This window comes from Varanus komodoensis, unplaced genomic scaffold (genome assembly GCF_004798865.1).
Source record: "Varanus komodoensis strain SLA01 unplaced genomic scaffold, ASM479886v1 scaffold44_3, whole genome shotgun sequence".
Lineage (NCBI taxonomy): Eukaryota > Metazoa > Chordata > Lepidosauria > Squamata > Varanidae > Varanus > Varanus komodoensis.
Genome location: NW_025336010.1, coordinates 6,018,760 through 6,037,427, shown reverse-complemented (window position 1 = coordinate 6,037,427; position 18,668 = coordinate 6,018,760). Strand labels below are relative to the sequence as shown.

At 42.9% G+C, this 18,668-nt stretch overlaps 1 protein-coding gene and 1 long non-coding RNA gene across 3 annotated transcripts in view; one reads left to right on the top strand and one right to left on the bottom strand.

Moving 5' to 3' along the window:
- LOC123030306 overlaps nt 1-12,787 on the bottom strand; it is a 30,868-nt gene extending 18,081 nt beyond the window's left edge. Inside the window, exons 1-2 of one of the 2 annotated variants that reach the window (XR_006416078.1) lie at nt 12,133-12,787; nt 286-403 (exon numbers count right to left, since the gene is read on the bottom strand). This is a non-coding gene — a long non-coding RNA (uncharacterized LOC123030306). The remainder of the gene's footprint in view (nt 1-285; nt 404-12,132) is intronic. The other variant, XR_006416077.1, reaches the window with a different exon arrangement.
- Nucleotides 12,788-12,938: 151 nt separating this feature from the next.
- The window catches only part of FBXW11 (F-box and WD repeat domain containing 11), a 73,492-nt gene continuing 67,762 nt past the window's right edge, over nt 12,939-18,668 (top strand). The window contains exon 1 of the mRNA XM_044444198.1: nt 12,939-13,154. Coding sequence (XP_044300133.1) covers nt 13,110-13,154 — 45 coding nt within the window. The 5' untranslated portion in view covers nt 12,939-13,109. The remainder of the gene's footprint in view (nt 13,155-18,668) is intronic.

Below are 18,668 nucleotides of genomic sequence, written 5' to 3'. Positions count from 1 at the left end.
CATATTCACAGAATGAGACTTGCTTGCCTTCTTGTTCCAAAACCTCCAAAACACCTGTGGCTTGTGGGACCCTTGTGGAGGATGTGGGGAGCAGGAGTTGGTGAATTCATCACTACTACTGCTCTTTTTGTGAATGGTAAAACAACTTTGAATCCAAATCAAATACCAATTATGCTAACAAGGCAACCTCTCAATCTCTTTTTAGCAAGTGTTCCTCATTCATTACTCCTCAGAGAAAATCCACAGAAAACCCATCACGTTCCACAGTCATGGCCTTCTGCTTACCTAACTGGCATTCGATAAGGCTTCCGTGTTCCCTTCAACTTCTGTTGTGACCCAGACTAATGAATGTGCAGGCTCTTGGATCTTCCAGAATGTCCAGCAGAAAGGAAGGGAACAAAATCTGGGGGACAGAAAGGGCAATGAATTGATAAACTATTCCTTGCTGCATGTGCTTGCACATCTAGCAAAAATGTTTTTGTTTGTTTATTTAAAACTTTTATATGCCATCCCAATACAAAAAGTCTCTGGACAGTTTACAAAAATAGACTGGAGAATGACCAATGTGATGCCGATTTTTAAAAAGGAATGTGAGCGGGTTGTGATCTTGGAAATTACAGGCCAGTTAACTTAATGTCTGTTTCAGATAAATTGGTTGAAAGCATTATTAAAGATAAATGAGTAAGCGTACAGAATGGCAAGTCCTTCTGAGAAAGACTCCATATGACTTCTGCATAGGTGAGTCCTGTCTCAGTAAAATTTTATGGTTTATTGAGGATTTTAGTAAATGTGGGCAGTGTGAATTGATTGATGTTTACTGAACTACAAAATGCTTCTGACAAAGTACCTTACCAAAGATTGTTGAGCCAACTTAGCAGTTATAGAATGAGATGGATCAGTATCTGCTTAAAGCAGAGAACAGAAAGCAGTTGGAATAAACAATAAATTCTCCCAGCGGAGGAATATAAACAGGGATCTGTACTGGGACCAATGCTTTTTGGCCTGCTCATAAATTGGGAACTAGGAGCGCACCATGAGATGGCCAAGTGTGCTGCTGTACCAAGTTATTTAGGATGGTTAAAACAAAAAGGGATGGTTAAAAGCTCAAAAGGATCCCTCCAAATGTGGCCAGTGGGTGTCAAAATGGCAAATGCAGTTCAATGTAACCAAGTGTAAAGTGAAACTCTTTTGGGCAAAAAATCCCACGTTTTCATCTAAATGATGGAGTCTGAACTAGCAGTGACTGAGCAAGGAAGAGAGCTTGAGGTTATGGTGGACAGCTTCATACAAATGTTGATCCAGAGTGCAGCTGCTATAAAAAAGGGCAAATTCCATGTAAAGTATGCTCAGGAATCGAAGCTAAACCTGCCAATACCATATTGCCCTTATATAAATCTGCATGCAATCACATTCAGCAGACAATGTAAAGGTATGATCATCACTTCTAAAAGAGTATATTGTAGAGCTGGAAAAAGTGCATAATGGATAGCAAAAACAATTGAGGGCTGATCAACATGTGGGGAAAAGTTACAACTGCTAGGACTTCTTTGCTTAAAGATGAAAAAAGGGAGGCATTAGAAAAGTGTATAAAGCTATGCATGGTTTGGAGAAAGTGGATAGGGAGATATTTGTCTTCCTTTTTCAAAATGCTAGAACTTGGGGTCATCCCAAACAACTGGTGGTAGACTGAGAACAGGTCAAAGAAGCTGCTTCCTACAGCACTTCTTATAAACCATGAAATTCACTACCGCAAGATAGTGATGTCCAACAATTTGGTTGGTTTTAAAAGGGGATTAAGCAAATACATGAAGGAGAAGGCTACCAATGGCTTCCAGTTCTGATAGCAATATGTAACCTCCAGGATCAAAGATTGCATATGTATGCACACAAGTCACTGGAGGAGATGAGGAGAATGCTATGGCATTCATGGTCTACTTTGGGTTTCCTAAGAGCAGCTGGTTGGCCATAATGTAAACCAGATGATGCACTAGACAGACCTACTTTCTGATCCAGCACAGTATTCCTATGTGGTGTAGACTAAGAATCTAAATGTCCCCACTCCTCAAACCGGGCTGAAAATACTGACCAGTTGGCTATTCTGTGCCCCTGCCCGCCATGTCCTGTATATTCACAGCTTCTAAATTTACCTAGGAAAAAATAAAAGCAGAACCCACTCCTGACTCTTTCCTGCCTCTCCCTCCCTGAGGCCTTGACAATAATGCCAGGTATCATGATGTCATAATGGCAGGCTTATGACAGAAGGTGGCTGCTCTCTTCTGACTCAGTAACCCTGAGTGCTTTCTGAAGGAAGGGGCCCGGCTACTGCCTTAAAGCCCAGTAGGTATCTTTCTGACATAGGTGTGCTGGGCTGGGTATTGTGCAGAGTAGTGGAAGGGAGTTTGGATGTATTTTCAAAAGGGTATTATGGGGTCTAGAACAATGAATTATTCCCACCAACAACAGCTGAAAAGGACGGGTAAGTTCATAAAACTATTGGAAGGTGTAGTCAAATTGCTGGATTATGGCCTCAAGACCCCAACAAAACCATCATGACTGTTGATGGATTTCTCATCAGTAGTTCCCCTTGTGTGTGCTCAAAGATATTAGACTGGAGCAAGACACTGGGTTATGTCCATGGTTATAGTAGCAGAAAATTCACATTCTGGTTGTTGCACAACTACTAGCAGAACAACAGGGCAAGCGCTGCCTAGCCTTATAATGTTGTAGTATGTTTGAGGACACTTTGCACAAGTTTGTGGCATGCCTTGTACAATGCTGCCTGTGCAAGAGGAATTTAAGTATTAGACACTTGGACAAAGAAGAAGTCAGTGTTTCCGTAAGCAGTAGCAGCTTTGTTCTGTTGGAATGACAGCTTTGGATGCAACCCATAGTTAGACTCAAGCACTTTGAGTTGAATCTAGGCTTTGCATAGCAGCTTCATAAGTGGCCCAGTTGCTGCTGTTGTGTTCCCCCCATATTTCCATAATTTAAGGACAGGGAAGTACAGCTCCTGAAAAGTTTTCAGTACAGCTCCTGAAAAGGAAAAAATGTGTGTGTGGGGGAGCTGATTTTACAGAATGTATTGTTATGATGGAGGTTTGATGAGGAGCAAGCGAGAATTCAGCCAACTGCAATGAGAAGGTGGGAGGGTGGGAGGGACTTTTAAGAGTCTTGCATCACTTTGATTGCTTTTGGATACTCTACCACCCCCACACCCGCACACTACAACCCAGCACCAGCAAAGATAGCTCTGTGGTGGGCTGTGCATGGTTGCTTGATTTTCATGTGGGTACATGCCTGCAGACAGATCAAAGTGGTCCAGTTCTTGCTTCCCTCATTCTACCCAACCCAGTGAGCTTCATGGCTAAATGGAGGATGCATTTATGTAATGACTATTTAGATACAGCTTCACATCCAAACAGATTCTGGAGAGGTAAATGATGAGAAGTAGAACACAGAGAAAGAATAAAACAGTTATCTTAAAACAGGATTAGTACAATGGTGACTGGGCAGTTGAAATAAAGGTTTCTCAGGAGGCATGGAAAGCAATGAAAGGTTGCCTGCCTGGCCCTGGAGGGAGGCACTTTCGCAGGAATGGAGGCCCCACATTGAAAGTTCTCTGGGTGGCCTTCGGTCAGATCACAGGCCCATGTGGAACCACCCCCAGCATCCCACCTGATGTTCTCAGTGTCCAGGTGGATTGGCAGGAGAAAAGGTGCTCCTTTGGGTAGCCTAGACCTAAGTTGCTTTGGGCTTTCTGCACTACCAAAATCTTAAATCTGGCTTGGTGGCACAATTCTCTCATGCTGGAGAGCAGCAGCTCCTGACAATAGTTGAGCTTCTGGACTGGCCTTACCCACAGCCCTACTTGGAGGTTACTAGCACCTGTACTGATTTGGTCAAGCTGTCCCTGTCCAGGGGCCGAATTCAGGCACCCGTGATCCCAGTGCAGCACACTCTTCCTCCAAGCACCGCCACCTCCGTCTGCTTCTAGCAGTGCCACTGCCTCACATGTGGTGCAATCCTTTTTGGAAAAGGTGGCGTGAGGGCATGATGTGCACAGCCAATCACAATGTAAGTGAAAAAGCAAATGCTTTCTAAGGATCCGTGGCAATGTGCCGAACAAAGTGTTTTAAAACTTCCCTTTATGACTGCATTTTAGATCAGGCTAGCCTATCTGTAAATCCACAAAATATCACAAGCAAACATTTAACAAAAGAAATAGGTGTCAATACAGAGATGATATATAAACTGTGTTTTATGCTAAAAATTAGAAAAATAGGCTGCAGTCCTGTCCCATTTCCCTGGGAAGTGGGAGCTCCCTGAACACAATAGTGGACATGTATAAGGTTGCAAGGTTACTTCTCTTAAAACAAGAGATGAAGGGAGTCTAATGTGATGCTTACTATTGTACCAGACTTGGCTATTGAACACATTTTGTTGTTTGATGTGAACCTTCTCCTGAGGCAGACAACATAAAATGGAACCAGCTGTATTTGAAAGCAAAGCCTAAGGTATTTGTTAGGACTCAGGGTAGCTCTGGGATGATAGATGACTCTCCAGGAGAAAGGTGTGAATTATCAAAAAGGGAGTCATGGATTACCAAAAAGGGGGCATCATTTTAAAAAATGAACAAACAAAGGGCATAAAAGAGTAATAATTGTAGTGTTTAGTGTGCACGACTCCCCACTTTGCCATGAAGCTCCCTTGATAACATTGTGTCAGTCATGGACTGCTCTACCTACCCCAGGGTGTAGGATAAAACGGAGGTAGACTACACAACCTTGGGTTCCTTGGAGGAAAGGTGGGATATAAATGTAAGAACCACACGTTAATTTATATGTATTGATTCAAATTTAGAAGTGCTATACTTTGAACAGAAATGGGCTGCTTCATTCATTAATGGCCTCACCTGTGCACCTGTTCAGCCTGCAGTCCAGGTGCTCCCTGTGTGCCCTCTTCCCCATTTTGATCGCTTTTCTGACAGGCTGCGAAGCAGATGAGAGGAATTCCCACACATCCCTTCCCCAGCACTACCCTCAGCAACACTGTGGAGCACATTGGGGGTCCACTCTGGGCTAGGGGATTAGGACCACAATTCCCATCAGCCACAGCCAGCATGGCCAATGGGAAGGGGCTGTGAGAGTTGTAGACTGCCAGCACTGCTAACTCAGAAAAGTGCCTAGTACGTTTTCATCCCCCTTCCAAGTGGCAGCCAAACATCTCTGCTAATCATGTCTGCCTGCCAAGAACCTCCAGCCATTCCAGAGGCACTCCGCAGCCTCTGCTGTGTCACCACGTTGCGTCCCAGTGACCTTGGTCGCCCACAATAGAACCTGAAAAGTTAATTGTCGCCCATTTGTATCCCTCTGTTTATTAACCACTCTTCCCTCTCTGTGCCAGGATCCCCGAAGGAGCCAGCTAGATCTGTCCATCTGCGTCACGATGATGGGACTGATAAAGAGCCATCCCTAGCAGGCTGGGAACAGCAGCCAGCCCACGCGAGAGCAGGAGGCTGCCTGGGGAAGCCGCCCTCTGCTAACAATGCGCTTCGCAGCTGTTGAGGCCAGGCGGGGTCCACCTGCTCCTGGCCATCTGTGTGCCAGAGCTCCAGGGTGAGTGGGCTTTTGCTCTTCCAAAGGTGTCCCTCTTCTCTTCACCTAGCCCTGCCTTCTCCAGGGTGGTGCCCTCCAGAGGCCCACTGAGATGGAGAAAGAAATCCCTCTGAAACCCAGGGCACCATGTCTGCCTGGACAGGATAGGCGAGCAGTAGCCGTCTGCCCCCTTCACCTCACACCACTGTTTCTGCATGCCACAGACTGGTGCTCTGGTCTTGGGATGGTTGGGCTGAGGCTGCAGAGGCCTGAAGTGGTAAAGTGGAGAGTGCTAATGGCAAGGCTCTAGAAGCGGTCAGAGTTTTGAATGCTCCTGGAGGTAAAAACAACCTCCATCCCCATCCCCGATACACTGGTGACATTTCCAGTTGCAGGAAACATTTCACTTGGAGAAGGAAGAAGACACAGTGCCCTCTCCATAGTCTGAAGAGGCACCATCCACTTTACTATCCTCCTGTGTAAAGCAGGCCTAAGATAAGCCTGTTACAAGGCCAACAGATTTACCACTGCCTGCAATACAATCGTGTTAGGAATAACAGCAGATCAAGTGATCCTTAGTTTTCCCATGTTGCCTTGCCTTGGTTAAGTTGTTGCTGACTCCACCAACCATCAGTCTAGCCTTGGAATTTGTACACAGAGCAATAAATAACAGCTTAATAAGCTGGATCAGGGTGCCTGCGTGCAAAATGTAACCCTACCCGGAGCTGCCACCTTACAGGCCCATTTTTTCAATGATATGCTGGGAAAGATAAGGCAACATTACACTAGTCTGAATGAAAACTGGCATTGAGCCCATCTTCGGTGAAATGAACTTAAGTGATTTATTGCCAGGAGAGAGAATGGATGGCATTCCTCATGAATACGGAGCAGGTCTATCAGGGCTGTTGATCCCTTTTCACCCTTAAGGGCTGAATTCCATTTCGAAGGATCTCCTGGGGGCTACATAGCAGTGGTGGGCAGGAGTGAAGGCAGAAGTGCTGGGGCCAGAATACCAAAAATGCCAGCATATTTTAGCTTCATGCTCTAGCCGCCAGGAACTAAGCCTTAGGAGAGGCATTTCAACCTGGGGTGGGGGACTATCAGACCCCATGAAACACCAGCAGTTGGGGGCACATGGAATGGTTATCTAGGGACTCCCGAAAGGGCTAGATTTGGCCAGCAGATCTCAAGTTCAACACCCCTGCATGATTTATATGACGGGATATGGCTGAAACAGCTACATAAGTGGGGAAGTAGAATATGTGCCTTTGTTAAGAGACTCTTAAGAGAGGTTGTAGGTGCTGGAGGGGAGTTCTGGGTACAAATAAATTGGGAAAAGTAGAGATAATGTCAAGATAAGGCCTTCTACAACAATGCCTGAGGCTTAGGAACAGGATAAACAAAATGCAGTATTTCACACAATGCAGAGCTTAGATGTGATATTCACTTCCACAAGATGTTTGCCGCTTGCTTAGGTGACTTTAAAAAAGGATTAGGGGACACTCTTTCAGAAGCTAGCTAACTCATTAGGCAGGACACTTTGCTCTGTGAACTGTTCCTGTGTTGAGCAACAGGATATGCACATTTTAATAAATAATAAATACAAATAGTAACAACTGGGGAAGTTCATCTAGGAGCAGTCTCTGTTGGACAGACAATACAAGAAAACGAAGAATGTCTGCCAGACCTGAATTCCATTTTAGGGAACAGCATTTTAGTATTTTGAGGCATTGCTCCAACAGCAGTGGGCTAATTTAGGTTTGAAACTGATGCACAATGCAACCAGCTGAAAATGGAAATGAGATGACCCAACTTTGGAGCACTAATCACACTATTTTTAAAGGAGGAATGTTAACTTGAAATGACATATTTCTATGAGTGTAGCAGCAACTACACACAATCACTTTCTAGCAGAGGGATTAGTCCAGCTGTGGAGAGCTCACATGCTTTTCCCTTTCAGTTGACAGTACTCCCATGTTTCACATGATGCTGGAAAGGGGGCCATAGTCCAGTAACAGAACAGCCCCAGGGAATGGAGACTATAGCTCAGCTTTACAGCAGATGCATACATGCAAAGGAGCATGAAGGTGGTGGAAAAGAAGCTGGTTGGGGCTGATAGGAGTTGTAGTCTAACATCAGGGAGGCCACAGCTTCCTTACCCCTGCCATATGCAGTGTGATTATTCCATAGCTGGTCTTTCTTGAGAACTTGGGCTTAGGGGTCACAGGACACTCACAAGAATATAGGACTAGAGCAACAGAATCTTAAGAGATTTCTCACTCCCAGGTGTAATACCTTGTTGAATCTACCTGTCCATTCATAGTAGTATCCTGTTTTTTCTCCAAGGAATTCAGGTGTAACAGTTTGCTACCAGACCACCCTCTCTTTTAAGCCAAAAGGAAAGGCACAGACTGAATTTATAAGCTGGTGACTGACTACTATCTTGTTTTTTTTTTTGTTCCTAGAGCAAAATGCCCCTTGGAATGTCTCCACTTACTAGTACTAAAACCAGTAGGATTTTGTTTATTAGATGTATTGGATTTATTTTAAGGCTGAGTGGTGTAAGGAACTATATGAGAAAGGGCAGGTATAAACCATCAATTAAATAAGAAAATAAAATGTATTTAGAATCCCTAATTAAAATAATTTAAATTAGGTATTTTCTTAAAGAAAACAGAAATACAGGCCAAGAATTAAGATATAAAAATAAAGGTAAAGTAATTAAACTAAACTTTGGCTGTATGTTGATGGTAAGTTAGTAAGTCAAGATCCAAAGCCTGCCACCTATTCCCATTCATGTCTACTCAAAAGTCTTAACAAGTTCAATAGGGTTTACTCCCAGGTAAGTTGGGATAGAATTGCAGCTTGAGTTGCTTTGATCAAAGAGTTATTATTGCATAGTTACATAAGAGTTTATGTTTTCCCATATAGAAGCAAAACTTGGGACTGGTCAGTCCTAATTCTGCAAATTCAGCTTGGATGCCTGGGATAAATGGTATTTCAGCTTAGTCGATGGCAAATTAAAAAAAATCTGATTAAAGGCCACTGTTGTAAGACAAAGTTGAAAGAAAGAAAGAAAGAAAGAAAGAAAGAAAGAAAGAAAGAAAGAAAGAAAGAAAAGGTGAGGGACTGGTGACATAATCTTAAACCAAACCCAGACACGTCCATTCTCAAGGAGCCCCACAGTGTAACTTGAGCAACTAACTTTCAAAACTCTAAGATGCACACTGATTCCTTGAACAATAGCGTATTGTCACATTTTAAATACTTACACATTTATTGCTGCACAAGCTTTTGTCTGGTGCATCTGAAGTGGGCTTTAGCCCATGAAAGCCTAGGCCTTTAAGATACTACAAGACTCTCTATTGTTTCTGCTCTAACCAGCTAACTTGGCTACCCCTCTGGAAGTAATTTCCTGAAGGAACTTCATAGGTAATAGGATTACATCTCTAACAAAGAGGTAAACAGGAACACTCTGGGTGGCAGGTTTAGCAACCAAGACTAACACAAAAGAAGGGCTCCAAATTTTATGGGCCATTGATTTGGGCAAAGGAGTCATTGTAATAACCAAGAAGAACCCTTTTAGACTTGGCAAAATCATAGAAAGGATGTTAATTAAATTCTAACCTACATTTTTCCAATAGCAAGCTCTCCCTCCACCCCTCACTGCTGTGAGGCGGCAATACCCGATCGCAGCTGCTGGGATGTTCATAATATACCAGACATTCATATTTCTACAACTGCTCAATTATATTCATGGGTGCATCTCAAATTTCTCTGTAACAAGGTATAGATTTATACCCTGGAGATTCATTTTGTCTTTTAAACTGGTATATTATGGACAGTCCAGCTATTCACCATGTTAATGAGCAAATCCATACCACCTTTTAGGGATTTAATGCAACAAAGCAAACTGTAGATATCTAATAACAGTATAAATTATAGTGATTAAATGTGGAATTTAAAAACAAGTTACAATTTTTAATATTAAAAGTATATACATAACAATTTAAATTTCTAGTCTAGAAATGATATTTTAAGTGTTAGAATATGACAAAACAATTTATGAATGTTAAGAACCATGCTAAATTGGACCAAAGGCCTATCTAGTCTAGCATTCTATTCACACTGTGGCCTACCTGCTACCTGAAGGAAACCCACAAAGAGGCAGTAGCATCCCATTCATGTTCCACAGTGAATAGTGTTGTGAATATAGGCACAGCACCTTTAATACTAAGTGTTGTACATAGTCATTGAGTAGCCACTGGCAACCTTATTCATGAACTTGTGATCTAATCCCCTTTTAAAACCATCCAAATTGGTGACCATTGCACCCCATCTTACAGTAGCAAATTTAATAAATGGCCCCGAATCTTCTCACGATTCAACTTCATGGGATGACCCTGGGTTCTTCACATTTTAAATCTTTAGTAGTGCTTTCTACCAATTCACTTGGAACAGACATTATGCTAACCAGCCTATAATTTCCAGGATCCTTTTCTAAAATTTGGTGTTACTGTGCTCACTGTCCAATCCTGACAACAGAACATCAGTAATTTCACATAGCATGGATACTATCTGGATCTACTAATCAGTTGTCAGTAAGGTCCATAACGTAATCTCTTGTCAGCACCAGTTAACTCAATTTCTCAGAATACCTTCCTGAAAGTATCCATTCAGGTATTTGCATGTCCAGCAGTAAAGACAGACAAGAAGTGCTCATTCATCTTCTCTAAAATCTTTTCATTTTCCTTTATCCAGTGGTTGAACTGCTTCTATAGCTGGTTTTCTGCTTCTAATGTATTTAAATATTTATTGTTGGCCTCAATGTTAGTAGTGATAAATTCCTCAATATAGTGCTTTGCATCTGTTTTCTGTTTGCATTTCTTTTGTGCAAATTTATATTTGTTTTTGTTTCCCTTATTTGGGCAAGATTTCTAGTTTCCAAAAGAAACTTGTTTTGCTAGTAACTTCCTTAACTTTGTTTGATAATCATTTTGGCCATTTCTTGGACTCGGTGCTATGTTTGCTACCCTGCAGCATACAGTCTAGCTGAGCTTCTATTACTGTGGTATTGAATAACCTCCAAGAATTTTGAAGGGATGTAATTCTCTTGACTCTTTTCATTTTTTTTACCAGTCCCTTCATTTGAAAGAAGTGTCTTCTTTTGAATTCAAAATGTAACTGCTGGATTTCCTTGGTAATTTCCACTGAAATAAAACTTAATAGTACTGTAGTCACCAAGTTTTGTTTTGTTTTTTAAGCAGCACTCATTTTACACTAGATCCTGCTGGCATCACTTAAAATCAGCTCCTGTATGCCAAGTCCTATGGCCATCTGCTCCAGGATGCAGTCATGTAGGATACTAAGAAACGGAACCTCTTCTGCTATGACTGGAACATGCATTTATCTAGTCAATGGGAGGGGAATGAAAATCATCCATTACATTCTTCTTAGGATGTACCATATTGATCGGGGGGGGGGGGTGAAGTTCCCTACTCTGGTCTTGATATGTTCAGGATTGCCTTCAATGTTGGTCTTCCTCAGAGTAGGCTCACTGAAATGAACAAGACTAGCATTTGATACAGTCCTTGTATTAGTGAAAACAGAAGGTCTCCACTCACATTTGTTTTAACCTCAACGTTTGAATTCAGCTACTGCCAAGGTTCCTATACAATTTTTTTTTGCTCAAGTATGATTTGTCCAAAGTAGGAAAGATCTACAAAAGGCAATATATTTTGACTACTGTGGGAATATTATGTATTCCTTTTTGTTTTCATGGCTCTGCCATAGAATGTTTGCAAAGCTGGTAAAAAGGCTTATTTTTTGGACTATGGTTGCCACATCTCTTAAGGCACTGTACCTGACGTGGAGCTGAAATCTGAACATAACAATATCTACCTGGTTAGGGAAAGGGCCTGGCTGGGTTTTGTACTTCGGGGTAAGCATCTGATTGCCACTGACAGGTGGAGCAATAATAGATACAACCCATTACCAAGCAGAATATAACCACCCCTCACCTTGCGATTAACTGCTTTGCCTGGAGACCCCGCAAAGCAGGCTAAATCCCTTTAACCTCAAGTTATTCTCTGGGACCAGGCAACTTTATTTGCAATGCATCCTGTTAGTATCTTTTCAGTGCAAGGACGACTTTGTATTTTGCTCACTGCAAGTACTGTGCAAAGGCTGTAGAGAACTTGTTTTTCAGTCTCTAGCATCTGTGTTGAGCTATGAAAAAGATCCTGCCTTAAACTCTGGAGAGCCACTACTGCCAGTGTAATCGACAACAGGGAGCCAGATGGACTGGTGGTCTGAACTGGTATAAAGTAGCTTCTTACGTTGCTTTTAAGAGCCACCAACCCCCTGGAGATACACAGAATTCTTGAGGAAGACAATCCTGCAGCCATAAATAGGATATGTTTGAAGATTCTGTAGAAAAAGTAGGGGGGGAAAAACTCAATGCCAGATTTCCACCCCCCCAGGAAAATTGGTTAGTCCTTCCACTGTTTTTGGATTGAAACTCTTATGAACTCCTCACCTCAGACTTCACTTGTTAGGGCTGATGGGAGTTACAGGCCACATGAAGCAGAGCAGTCCAAGCTATGCCACCTTCACTGGCTTCAAGATAGCTTCTGGGTTCAGTTTGAAGTACAGTCCTGCATACGTCGTTGGGACTACAATTTCCGTGAGCCTTATTCATCATGGCCTACGGTGATGTGTAGAAAGTTGCTCTCCAGCAACGTCTGGAGGGCCGCAAGTTGCCCACCCCTAGACTACAGCATCAGAGCATTTAGAGAGTTTTTGTGTATAGGTGAGTCTTTGAACACCAGAGGCCCCACCTGCCGCCTGAGGAAGCAGGGATGAGAAAGGCTCGGCCGTCTGAAACCTAGACCAGTTGTTATCGTTCAAAATTAAAACCATACTAGTCAAGAAGGGCCAAGGTTCTTGGAGACAACCAGCACCATAAATCACTCTTCTTAAAGTACGGACCAGCACACTTCAAGCGAAAGAACGAGCCTTGAGAGAAACACGCGGCCAATTTCGCCTTCGAGCAAGTTCCAATAAAGAAAAGGAGGAAGGGGCCGAGAAAAGAAAGGAAGCGGCGCTTTGCATGCTGGGAAAGGTAGTTTGTTTGATGCCGTTGCCGGTAGAATACTTTCACAGTTTTTGTCGCCGCGCCCGTCGGGCATGCCGGCCCTTGTAGTCTTTTCCCGCCGGTTAACGCAAAGCCTTTCGGGAGAGGCGCTTCCTCTGTGCAGGGATTGCCGTTCCGCTGCGGCTGAAGGGAAGGCAGCGACGACATTGCCGGAGCTGTTGCAACCGCCATCGCGTCGGCTGCTACCTCACTTCCGGGCGCGCGGCCGAGGCGGCGGCGGCGGGTCAGTCGGTCGAGCTGTTGGAACCGGCCTCCTCCTCCTCCTCCTCCTCCTCAGTGGGCAAAGGGGGGTTCACCACGGGGTTTTCTTTCCCCGCTGAGGAGGAGCCGCCACCGCCACTACAGCCACAGCCGCCGCGATGGAGCCGGAGTCGGTGATCGAGGACAAGACCATCGAGCTGATGGTAAGCGTGAGGGGCTCGGACCCCCCCCCCCCCGCTCCCATTACCACTCCCTATCCTCCTCCAGGCCCAAAAGGGAGGGAGGGAGAGCGAGCGAGCGGGGCCTTCAGGGGACGGGAGACGCCACAACGGGGTGGGGGTGCGGAAAGAGGAAAAAAGGAAGGGGAGGTGTCGGCGCAGTGGGAGCTGGTCTTTGTAGGCCTCGGTATGGGCAGCACTGCCTCCCCACTTCTTTCTCCCTCCCTCCTTCCCGTCCCCGCAGTGAGCGAAGGTGGGCGGGCCTTGCACTTGAGACGCTTCTCTCTTTTTCTCCCCCTCCTCTTTATTGAAAGAAATAAATCCATTTTTCTTCTTCCGGAACCCCATCGAAAGCGTCTCTCCTTCTCCCCCCCCCCCCAACCTCCTAATTTCCCGGTGCCTATTATGTGTACATTTGGATCGGGAGGGGTCGGGGTCGGCCTGTCTCGGTGCCCTCCACCGCCAGCCGGGCCGCATCCCAAGCAGCTGGGACTAAGCGACACAGGTGCTAGGGCCTTGCAGGTGCAGGGTCTGCGTGTCGCTCTCCTTCCCTCCCCCGACTTTCCCCCACGGACTGAAGGTGACATTCTCCTGGTTTTTCTTAAAGATGCTCTGAACAGAGTTTCCTTGTGATCGGAGAATCTAGTTTCACCAAAGGACTGGGAAGCTGCTGCGTTGAGTGCAGTGGGGTTCATCTGTTTCCAGGCCCTTTAGGATTGCAGGTTTTGATCCATCAATCTGGGTGCTGAAACATTTACAGCTATTGTAGTGTTTTAGATTTATCCTCAGTCCCCCATCCCCACTGGGCAAGAAGCAGAGACTTTGGGCCTCAAAACTGTGGAATGGCCTACTTGCCATGGAGGCTTGCACAGATGCACTGTAAAAATGGCGTTTCAAGAGAAACTGCCCCTTTCTTTTAGCAAATCTTTATTGAATTCAGTATGTACACAAAATCAAAGTGGTCAATTTATTACACTGGATAAATGATGTAGATGCTGAATTGGTTTAAAGGATTCTTGATAGTTTTAGGTCTCTTTGGGTAGTGTAGTGTCTGATCATCAAATCAGGCACTGCAGGTGGAAGAAATATGAGCTAAGATTCTTGTCAGGTTTTTGTATCAAAACTTCTTTTTTTTTTTTTTAAGAACAAAAGGCTAACCTTCAAGCAACATTTCAGACATTTTTAGCTGGCATGTGGAATTATGGCGCTTTTATAGGTTCATCTGTAAATCCACAGTAGTCTGAAAAGAGTACACACCTATTTAACATAGGTGTGTACTATGGAACAAGGTAGCATGGTAATAATTGCATAGTTTTTCCATGTGCAGAGGAGGATGTATAAATGAGTTAATTGTATTCATATTGTCCTTGCACTTCTACTCATATGAATTCATGTTATCTTTTATACACCACTGAAATGTCACCAAAAGACTTGGGAGTTATATGTTTTATGTTATTGATGGATAGATAGAATAATGCAATGATTTGCTTTTTAATGGCTTTTAGATGGATGTCCTTTGAACTGATCAATTTTGATATAAAGCAATGACATTTAATTTTTTCACAGCTTTCTTTGCTCATGAAGATTCCTTTGAAATCATTCTGGCTTTAAAAAAATGTAACATATGAAATATAATGAAAATGCTTTGAAGCATTGTTTCTTTATGGGAGATCTGTGTATGGGCAGCTCCCTATTTGTTATATCAGAGGGAGACAACTCTCTTTACTCATTCTAGTACTCACAAGTTGGAGGCAAGACCTGAATGTGAGAATTTGCAGCCCCTATCTATTGCCATATATATAAACATTTATAATGTGTGAGGAGCCTGAATCATACATACTTGTTTAGTTATTCTCTGTAATTTTGTTACTGTTTTGTGTGAATACCAGTAACTTAAGTTCATTTTTGTAAATTATGCAATGCTAATGTAAAATGATAACTCACCTTATCTTTATTTTACAAGAATGCCTTGCATTGCACCCTGTATTTAGTTTTTCTATACCCTTAATTTACTAAAGGTCTGGGTGCAATACTGCTGAGCTCTGCATTACTGGGAAAACACATAGTGGCCACAGGACAGTTGAAAGGGGTGATACTGTTACATTAAGTCTGTAGACCCACTAGTAAAATAATGTTCCCTAGAAGGTTTTGGAGTTTAAAAAAGGTATTAAGTCTTTTGGCAAACATCAGGAAGTGGAAATGAATTAGATGCAGGATGTTTTTCTAGCCTTCTGTGTAATTAATGTTGAATGATTGACTAAGCAGTGATCTTTATTACAGCATGACAATAATTTGAATTTATTTGTGCTATCAAGTAAATGGCCAGTTTTCTGAAACGTGAATTCTAAGATTCTGGCTATTAATGGTTGAGTGACATAGGTCATGACTCCTCCTTCTTCTGCATGTTCTAAGCTATAACAAGGTCTCAGCTATGCAAGTGCATGGGCCGCAGCTCAGAACATGTATTTTGTGTACACAAGGTTCATAGTGCTGTGTCTGGCACCTTCAGTTCATGGATCAGTGGTGGCAAGACCGGGAGAGACCTCTGCCTCATACCCTGGTGAACACCTGCTAACTGGTGCCCAGAACTTAGTAGTAGGGAGTGTGACTTGAATGACATGAGTTAGCTTTTCTCCTTTCCTGGTGGCTGTGGCAAGATAGGTGGAAAGCATGGTGTCAGTTGCCGAACTGCTGCCCCAGCCATAGTTTGCAAGGGTCAGGAATGGGTGGCCTGTACCACCCTCTTTTATGGTTATCTGGATTGAGTAAGTGCAGATTTTGTTGTGGCTTTCCCCACACTTTAGGAAAGGGGCAGGCAAACTTTTTTCTTCTGAAGTTTGTGTTCTGTCACATGTAATCTCTCGGGGCCAGCATGTAAGTGGTGGACCAGGCCAAAGCCAGTGTGGACCAGTGCCAAAAGTGGAGGAAGGGTCTCCCCCTTTTTACTCCCTCCCCCTTCATTCCTGCCTGCAGCCCACCACTGGAAGGACAGATTGCTCTGATGGCAGAATGAGGGCTTTTGAAGTTAGATGGAGGGTGGCAGGCAAGCAGAGCTTCATAAGTTGCCTGCCTCTCCATTAGGATCTGTGCATTAGTATAAGAACTCCTAAGGATAGTCATCTCCTAAGGCCCAGTAGCCTTGCTTCCTACTAGTCTCCTGTCTCTTCAGATCACAACCCAGTCTGGAGACAGATTGAGAGGATTTGGTCTCACAGCTAGGTAATACTTCTTTCCTGCTCCCAAATGCTTCTGAATGGGTTTCCCCTTCCTCTAACCAGGTACATTCTGAAATGTTATGAGTATGGGGAAAATCCAGTAACTGTCATAACAATACCCTAAGGAAGAGTTCATAGTAATGACCTGCTCTACAAGTCTTAATAGTTGTTTCTGTGCATTATATCCAGCCCTCTGAGAAGTCAAAAAAGTGGTGCAGACAAGCCCTATAATAAGCATATAGCCCTGTAAGTTCAAAATTGGCAAGTTGACTTTCAGATAGTGTATAAAATGTTCACTAGTGCCTCTTCTGTTTTGTTCAAGTCAATTTAAGGTGTTGCATGTAGTAATATAGTGCTGCAGCAATCTTTGGACAGAGTTCTTGTGATTTCTCCCACTTGTTTCATTTTGGTAAGGCTCCTCTCAATATATTGGAGTCCAGATTCAAAACAATGAAGGAATACTGTCATCAATAAAGTACTTACACTGAGATTGTATTTTTGCATTACGAATTAGGACACTAGAGCAAGGCATTTTTTTCAGAGTGTGTTAATTAGCTCAAGCATATGCTTTCAGTAATTGATCAATGTAAAAATAATTTGTGCAAGCATTTGGAATACAACAGTATGGTGCCATTATAGATCTGTAAAAATGTTAAGCACACTCTTCTGTACTTTTAAACATGTACACGGACTTCTTTTTTAAGCATATTAGACTTTAGAGCATGTTGTTGTAGTATTTGCTATAAAATAAAGCACAAACAGGTATGAGGAATCAAGCAGTTTCAGCCAGCATATTTTTACCATACATTACTAATCCTAAGCACTGGTGTCAAGGCATTCAAAGTGCAAACAAATGTTGGCTTTGTTTCACTATCTTTGCATTTTACCAGTTTGCACTGGGCAGTATTCCAACATGATAACGACCCCAAACACACCTCCAAGACGACCACTGCCTTGCTAAAGAATCTGAGGGTAAAGGTGATGGACTGGCCAAGCATGTCTCCAGACCTAAACCCTCTCAAGCATCTGTGGGGCATCCTGAAATGGAAGGTGGAGGAGCACCTAACATCCACCAGCTCCATGATGTCATCATGGAGGAGTGGAAGAGGACTCCAGTGGCAACCTGTGAAGCTCTGGTGAACTCCATGCCCAAGAGGGTTAAGGCAGTGCTGGAAAATAATGGTGGCCACACAAAATATTGACACTTTGGGCCCAATTTGGACAGTTTCACTTAGGGGTGTACTCACTTTTGTTGCCAGCGGTTTAGACATTAATGGCTGTGTATTGAGGTATTTTGAGGGGACAGCAAATTTACACTGTTAGACAAGCTGTATACCACTTTACATTGCAGCAAAGTGTCATTTCTTCAGGGTTGCCACATGAAAAGATATACAGTAGACTCTCGACTATCTGGCCTCTGTACTATCCAGCCTAGTTAAAAAATAACTATCGGTAAAATAAGTAAAATAAGTTTAAATAATTTTTGTAAGAATTAAGCCTATGTTTTACATTCATGTTTTGTTTATTTTAAAAGTGTATGTATTCATACTGTACAGTGTACATGGTTTTATGCTTCCTGCAATTAAGTTAGACATTATAAAATTTATCTTAAAACGTGTACAATATTTTTATCCTTGGATTTCCTTTTTCTGTAATAAATTTTTAAAACGTACAGTACAGTACATAACAAACATTTATAAAGTACTGACCTGTACTAAGAGGTCAGAAAATATGAATAAGAGTGGGTTTTGGTATAAAAAGTGTGTTTTTAATGGTATGGGTGGGGTAGGAAGTGAGCATTTATAGAACTCTGGGCTATCCAGCTTTTTTGTTACCTGGCCTGCCCTTCCGCCACATTAGGCTGGATAGTTGGGAGTCTACTGTAATAAAATATTTACAAAATGTGAGGGGTGTACTCACTTACAGAAGTGTAAGTGTAACTCACTTACAGATATACTGTACAAACCTGCAGAACCAATCTCATAGCTCTTCATGTATCTGCACATTCATCCTTCTAAGGAAATGGATGGCTTAGCCCTCTCCTGGTACTATTCAAGAGGTTAAGCACGCAGAAAAGAAAGAAATGGAGGAAAGAATACATACATTGTTTATCTGTCCATCTTTCTATGTGTGAGAAGAGGAATTGAACTCCACACATTTTAGCTGTAAATATTTAGGTTTGATTTTGCTGTTCTTGCTCTTACTACGTTGACAGAGAAAAAAGCTAATTAAATAAATTGGCCTGGAAGTTGGTAGAGGATTAACTAGATTGACTCAATTACTT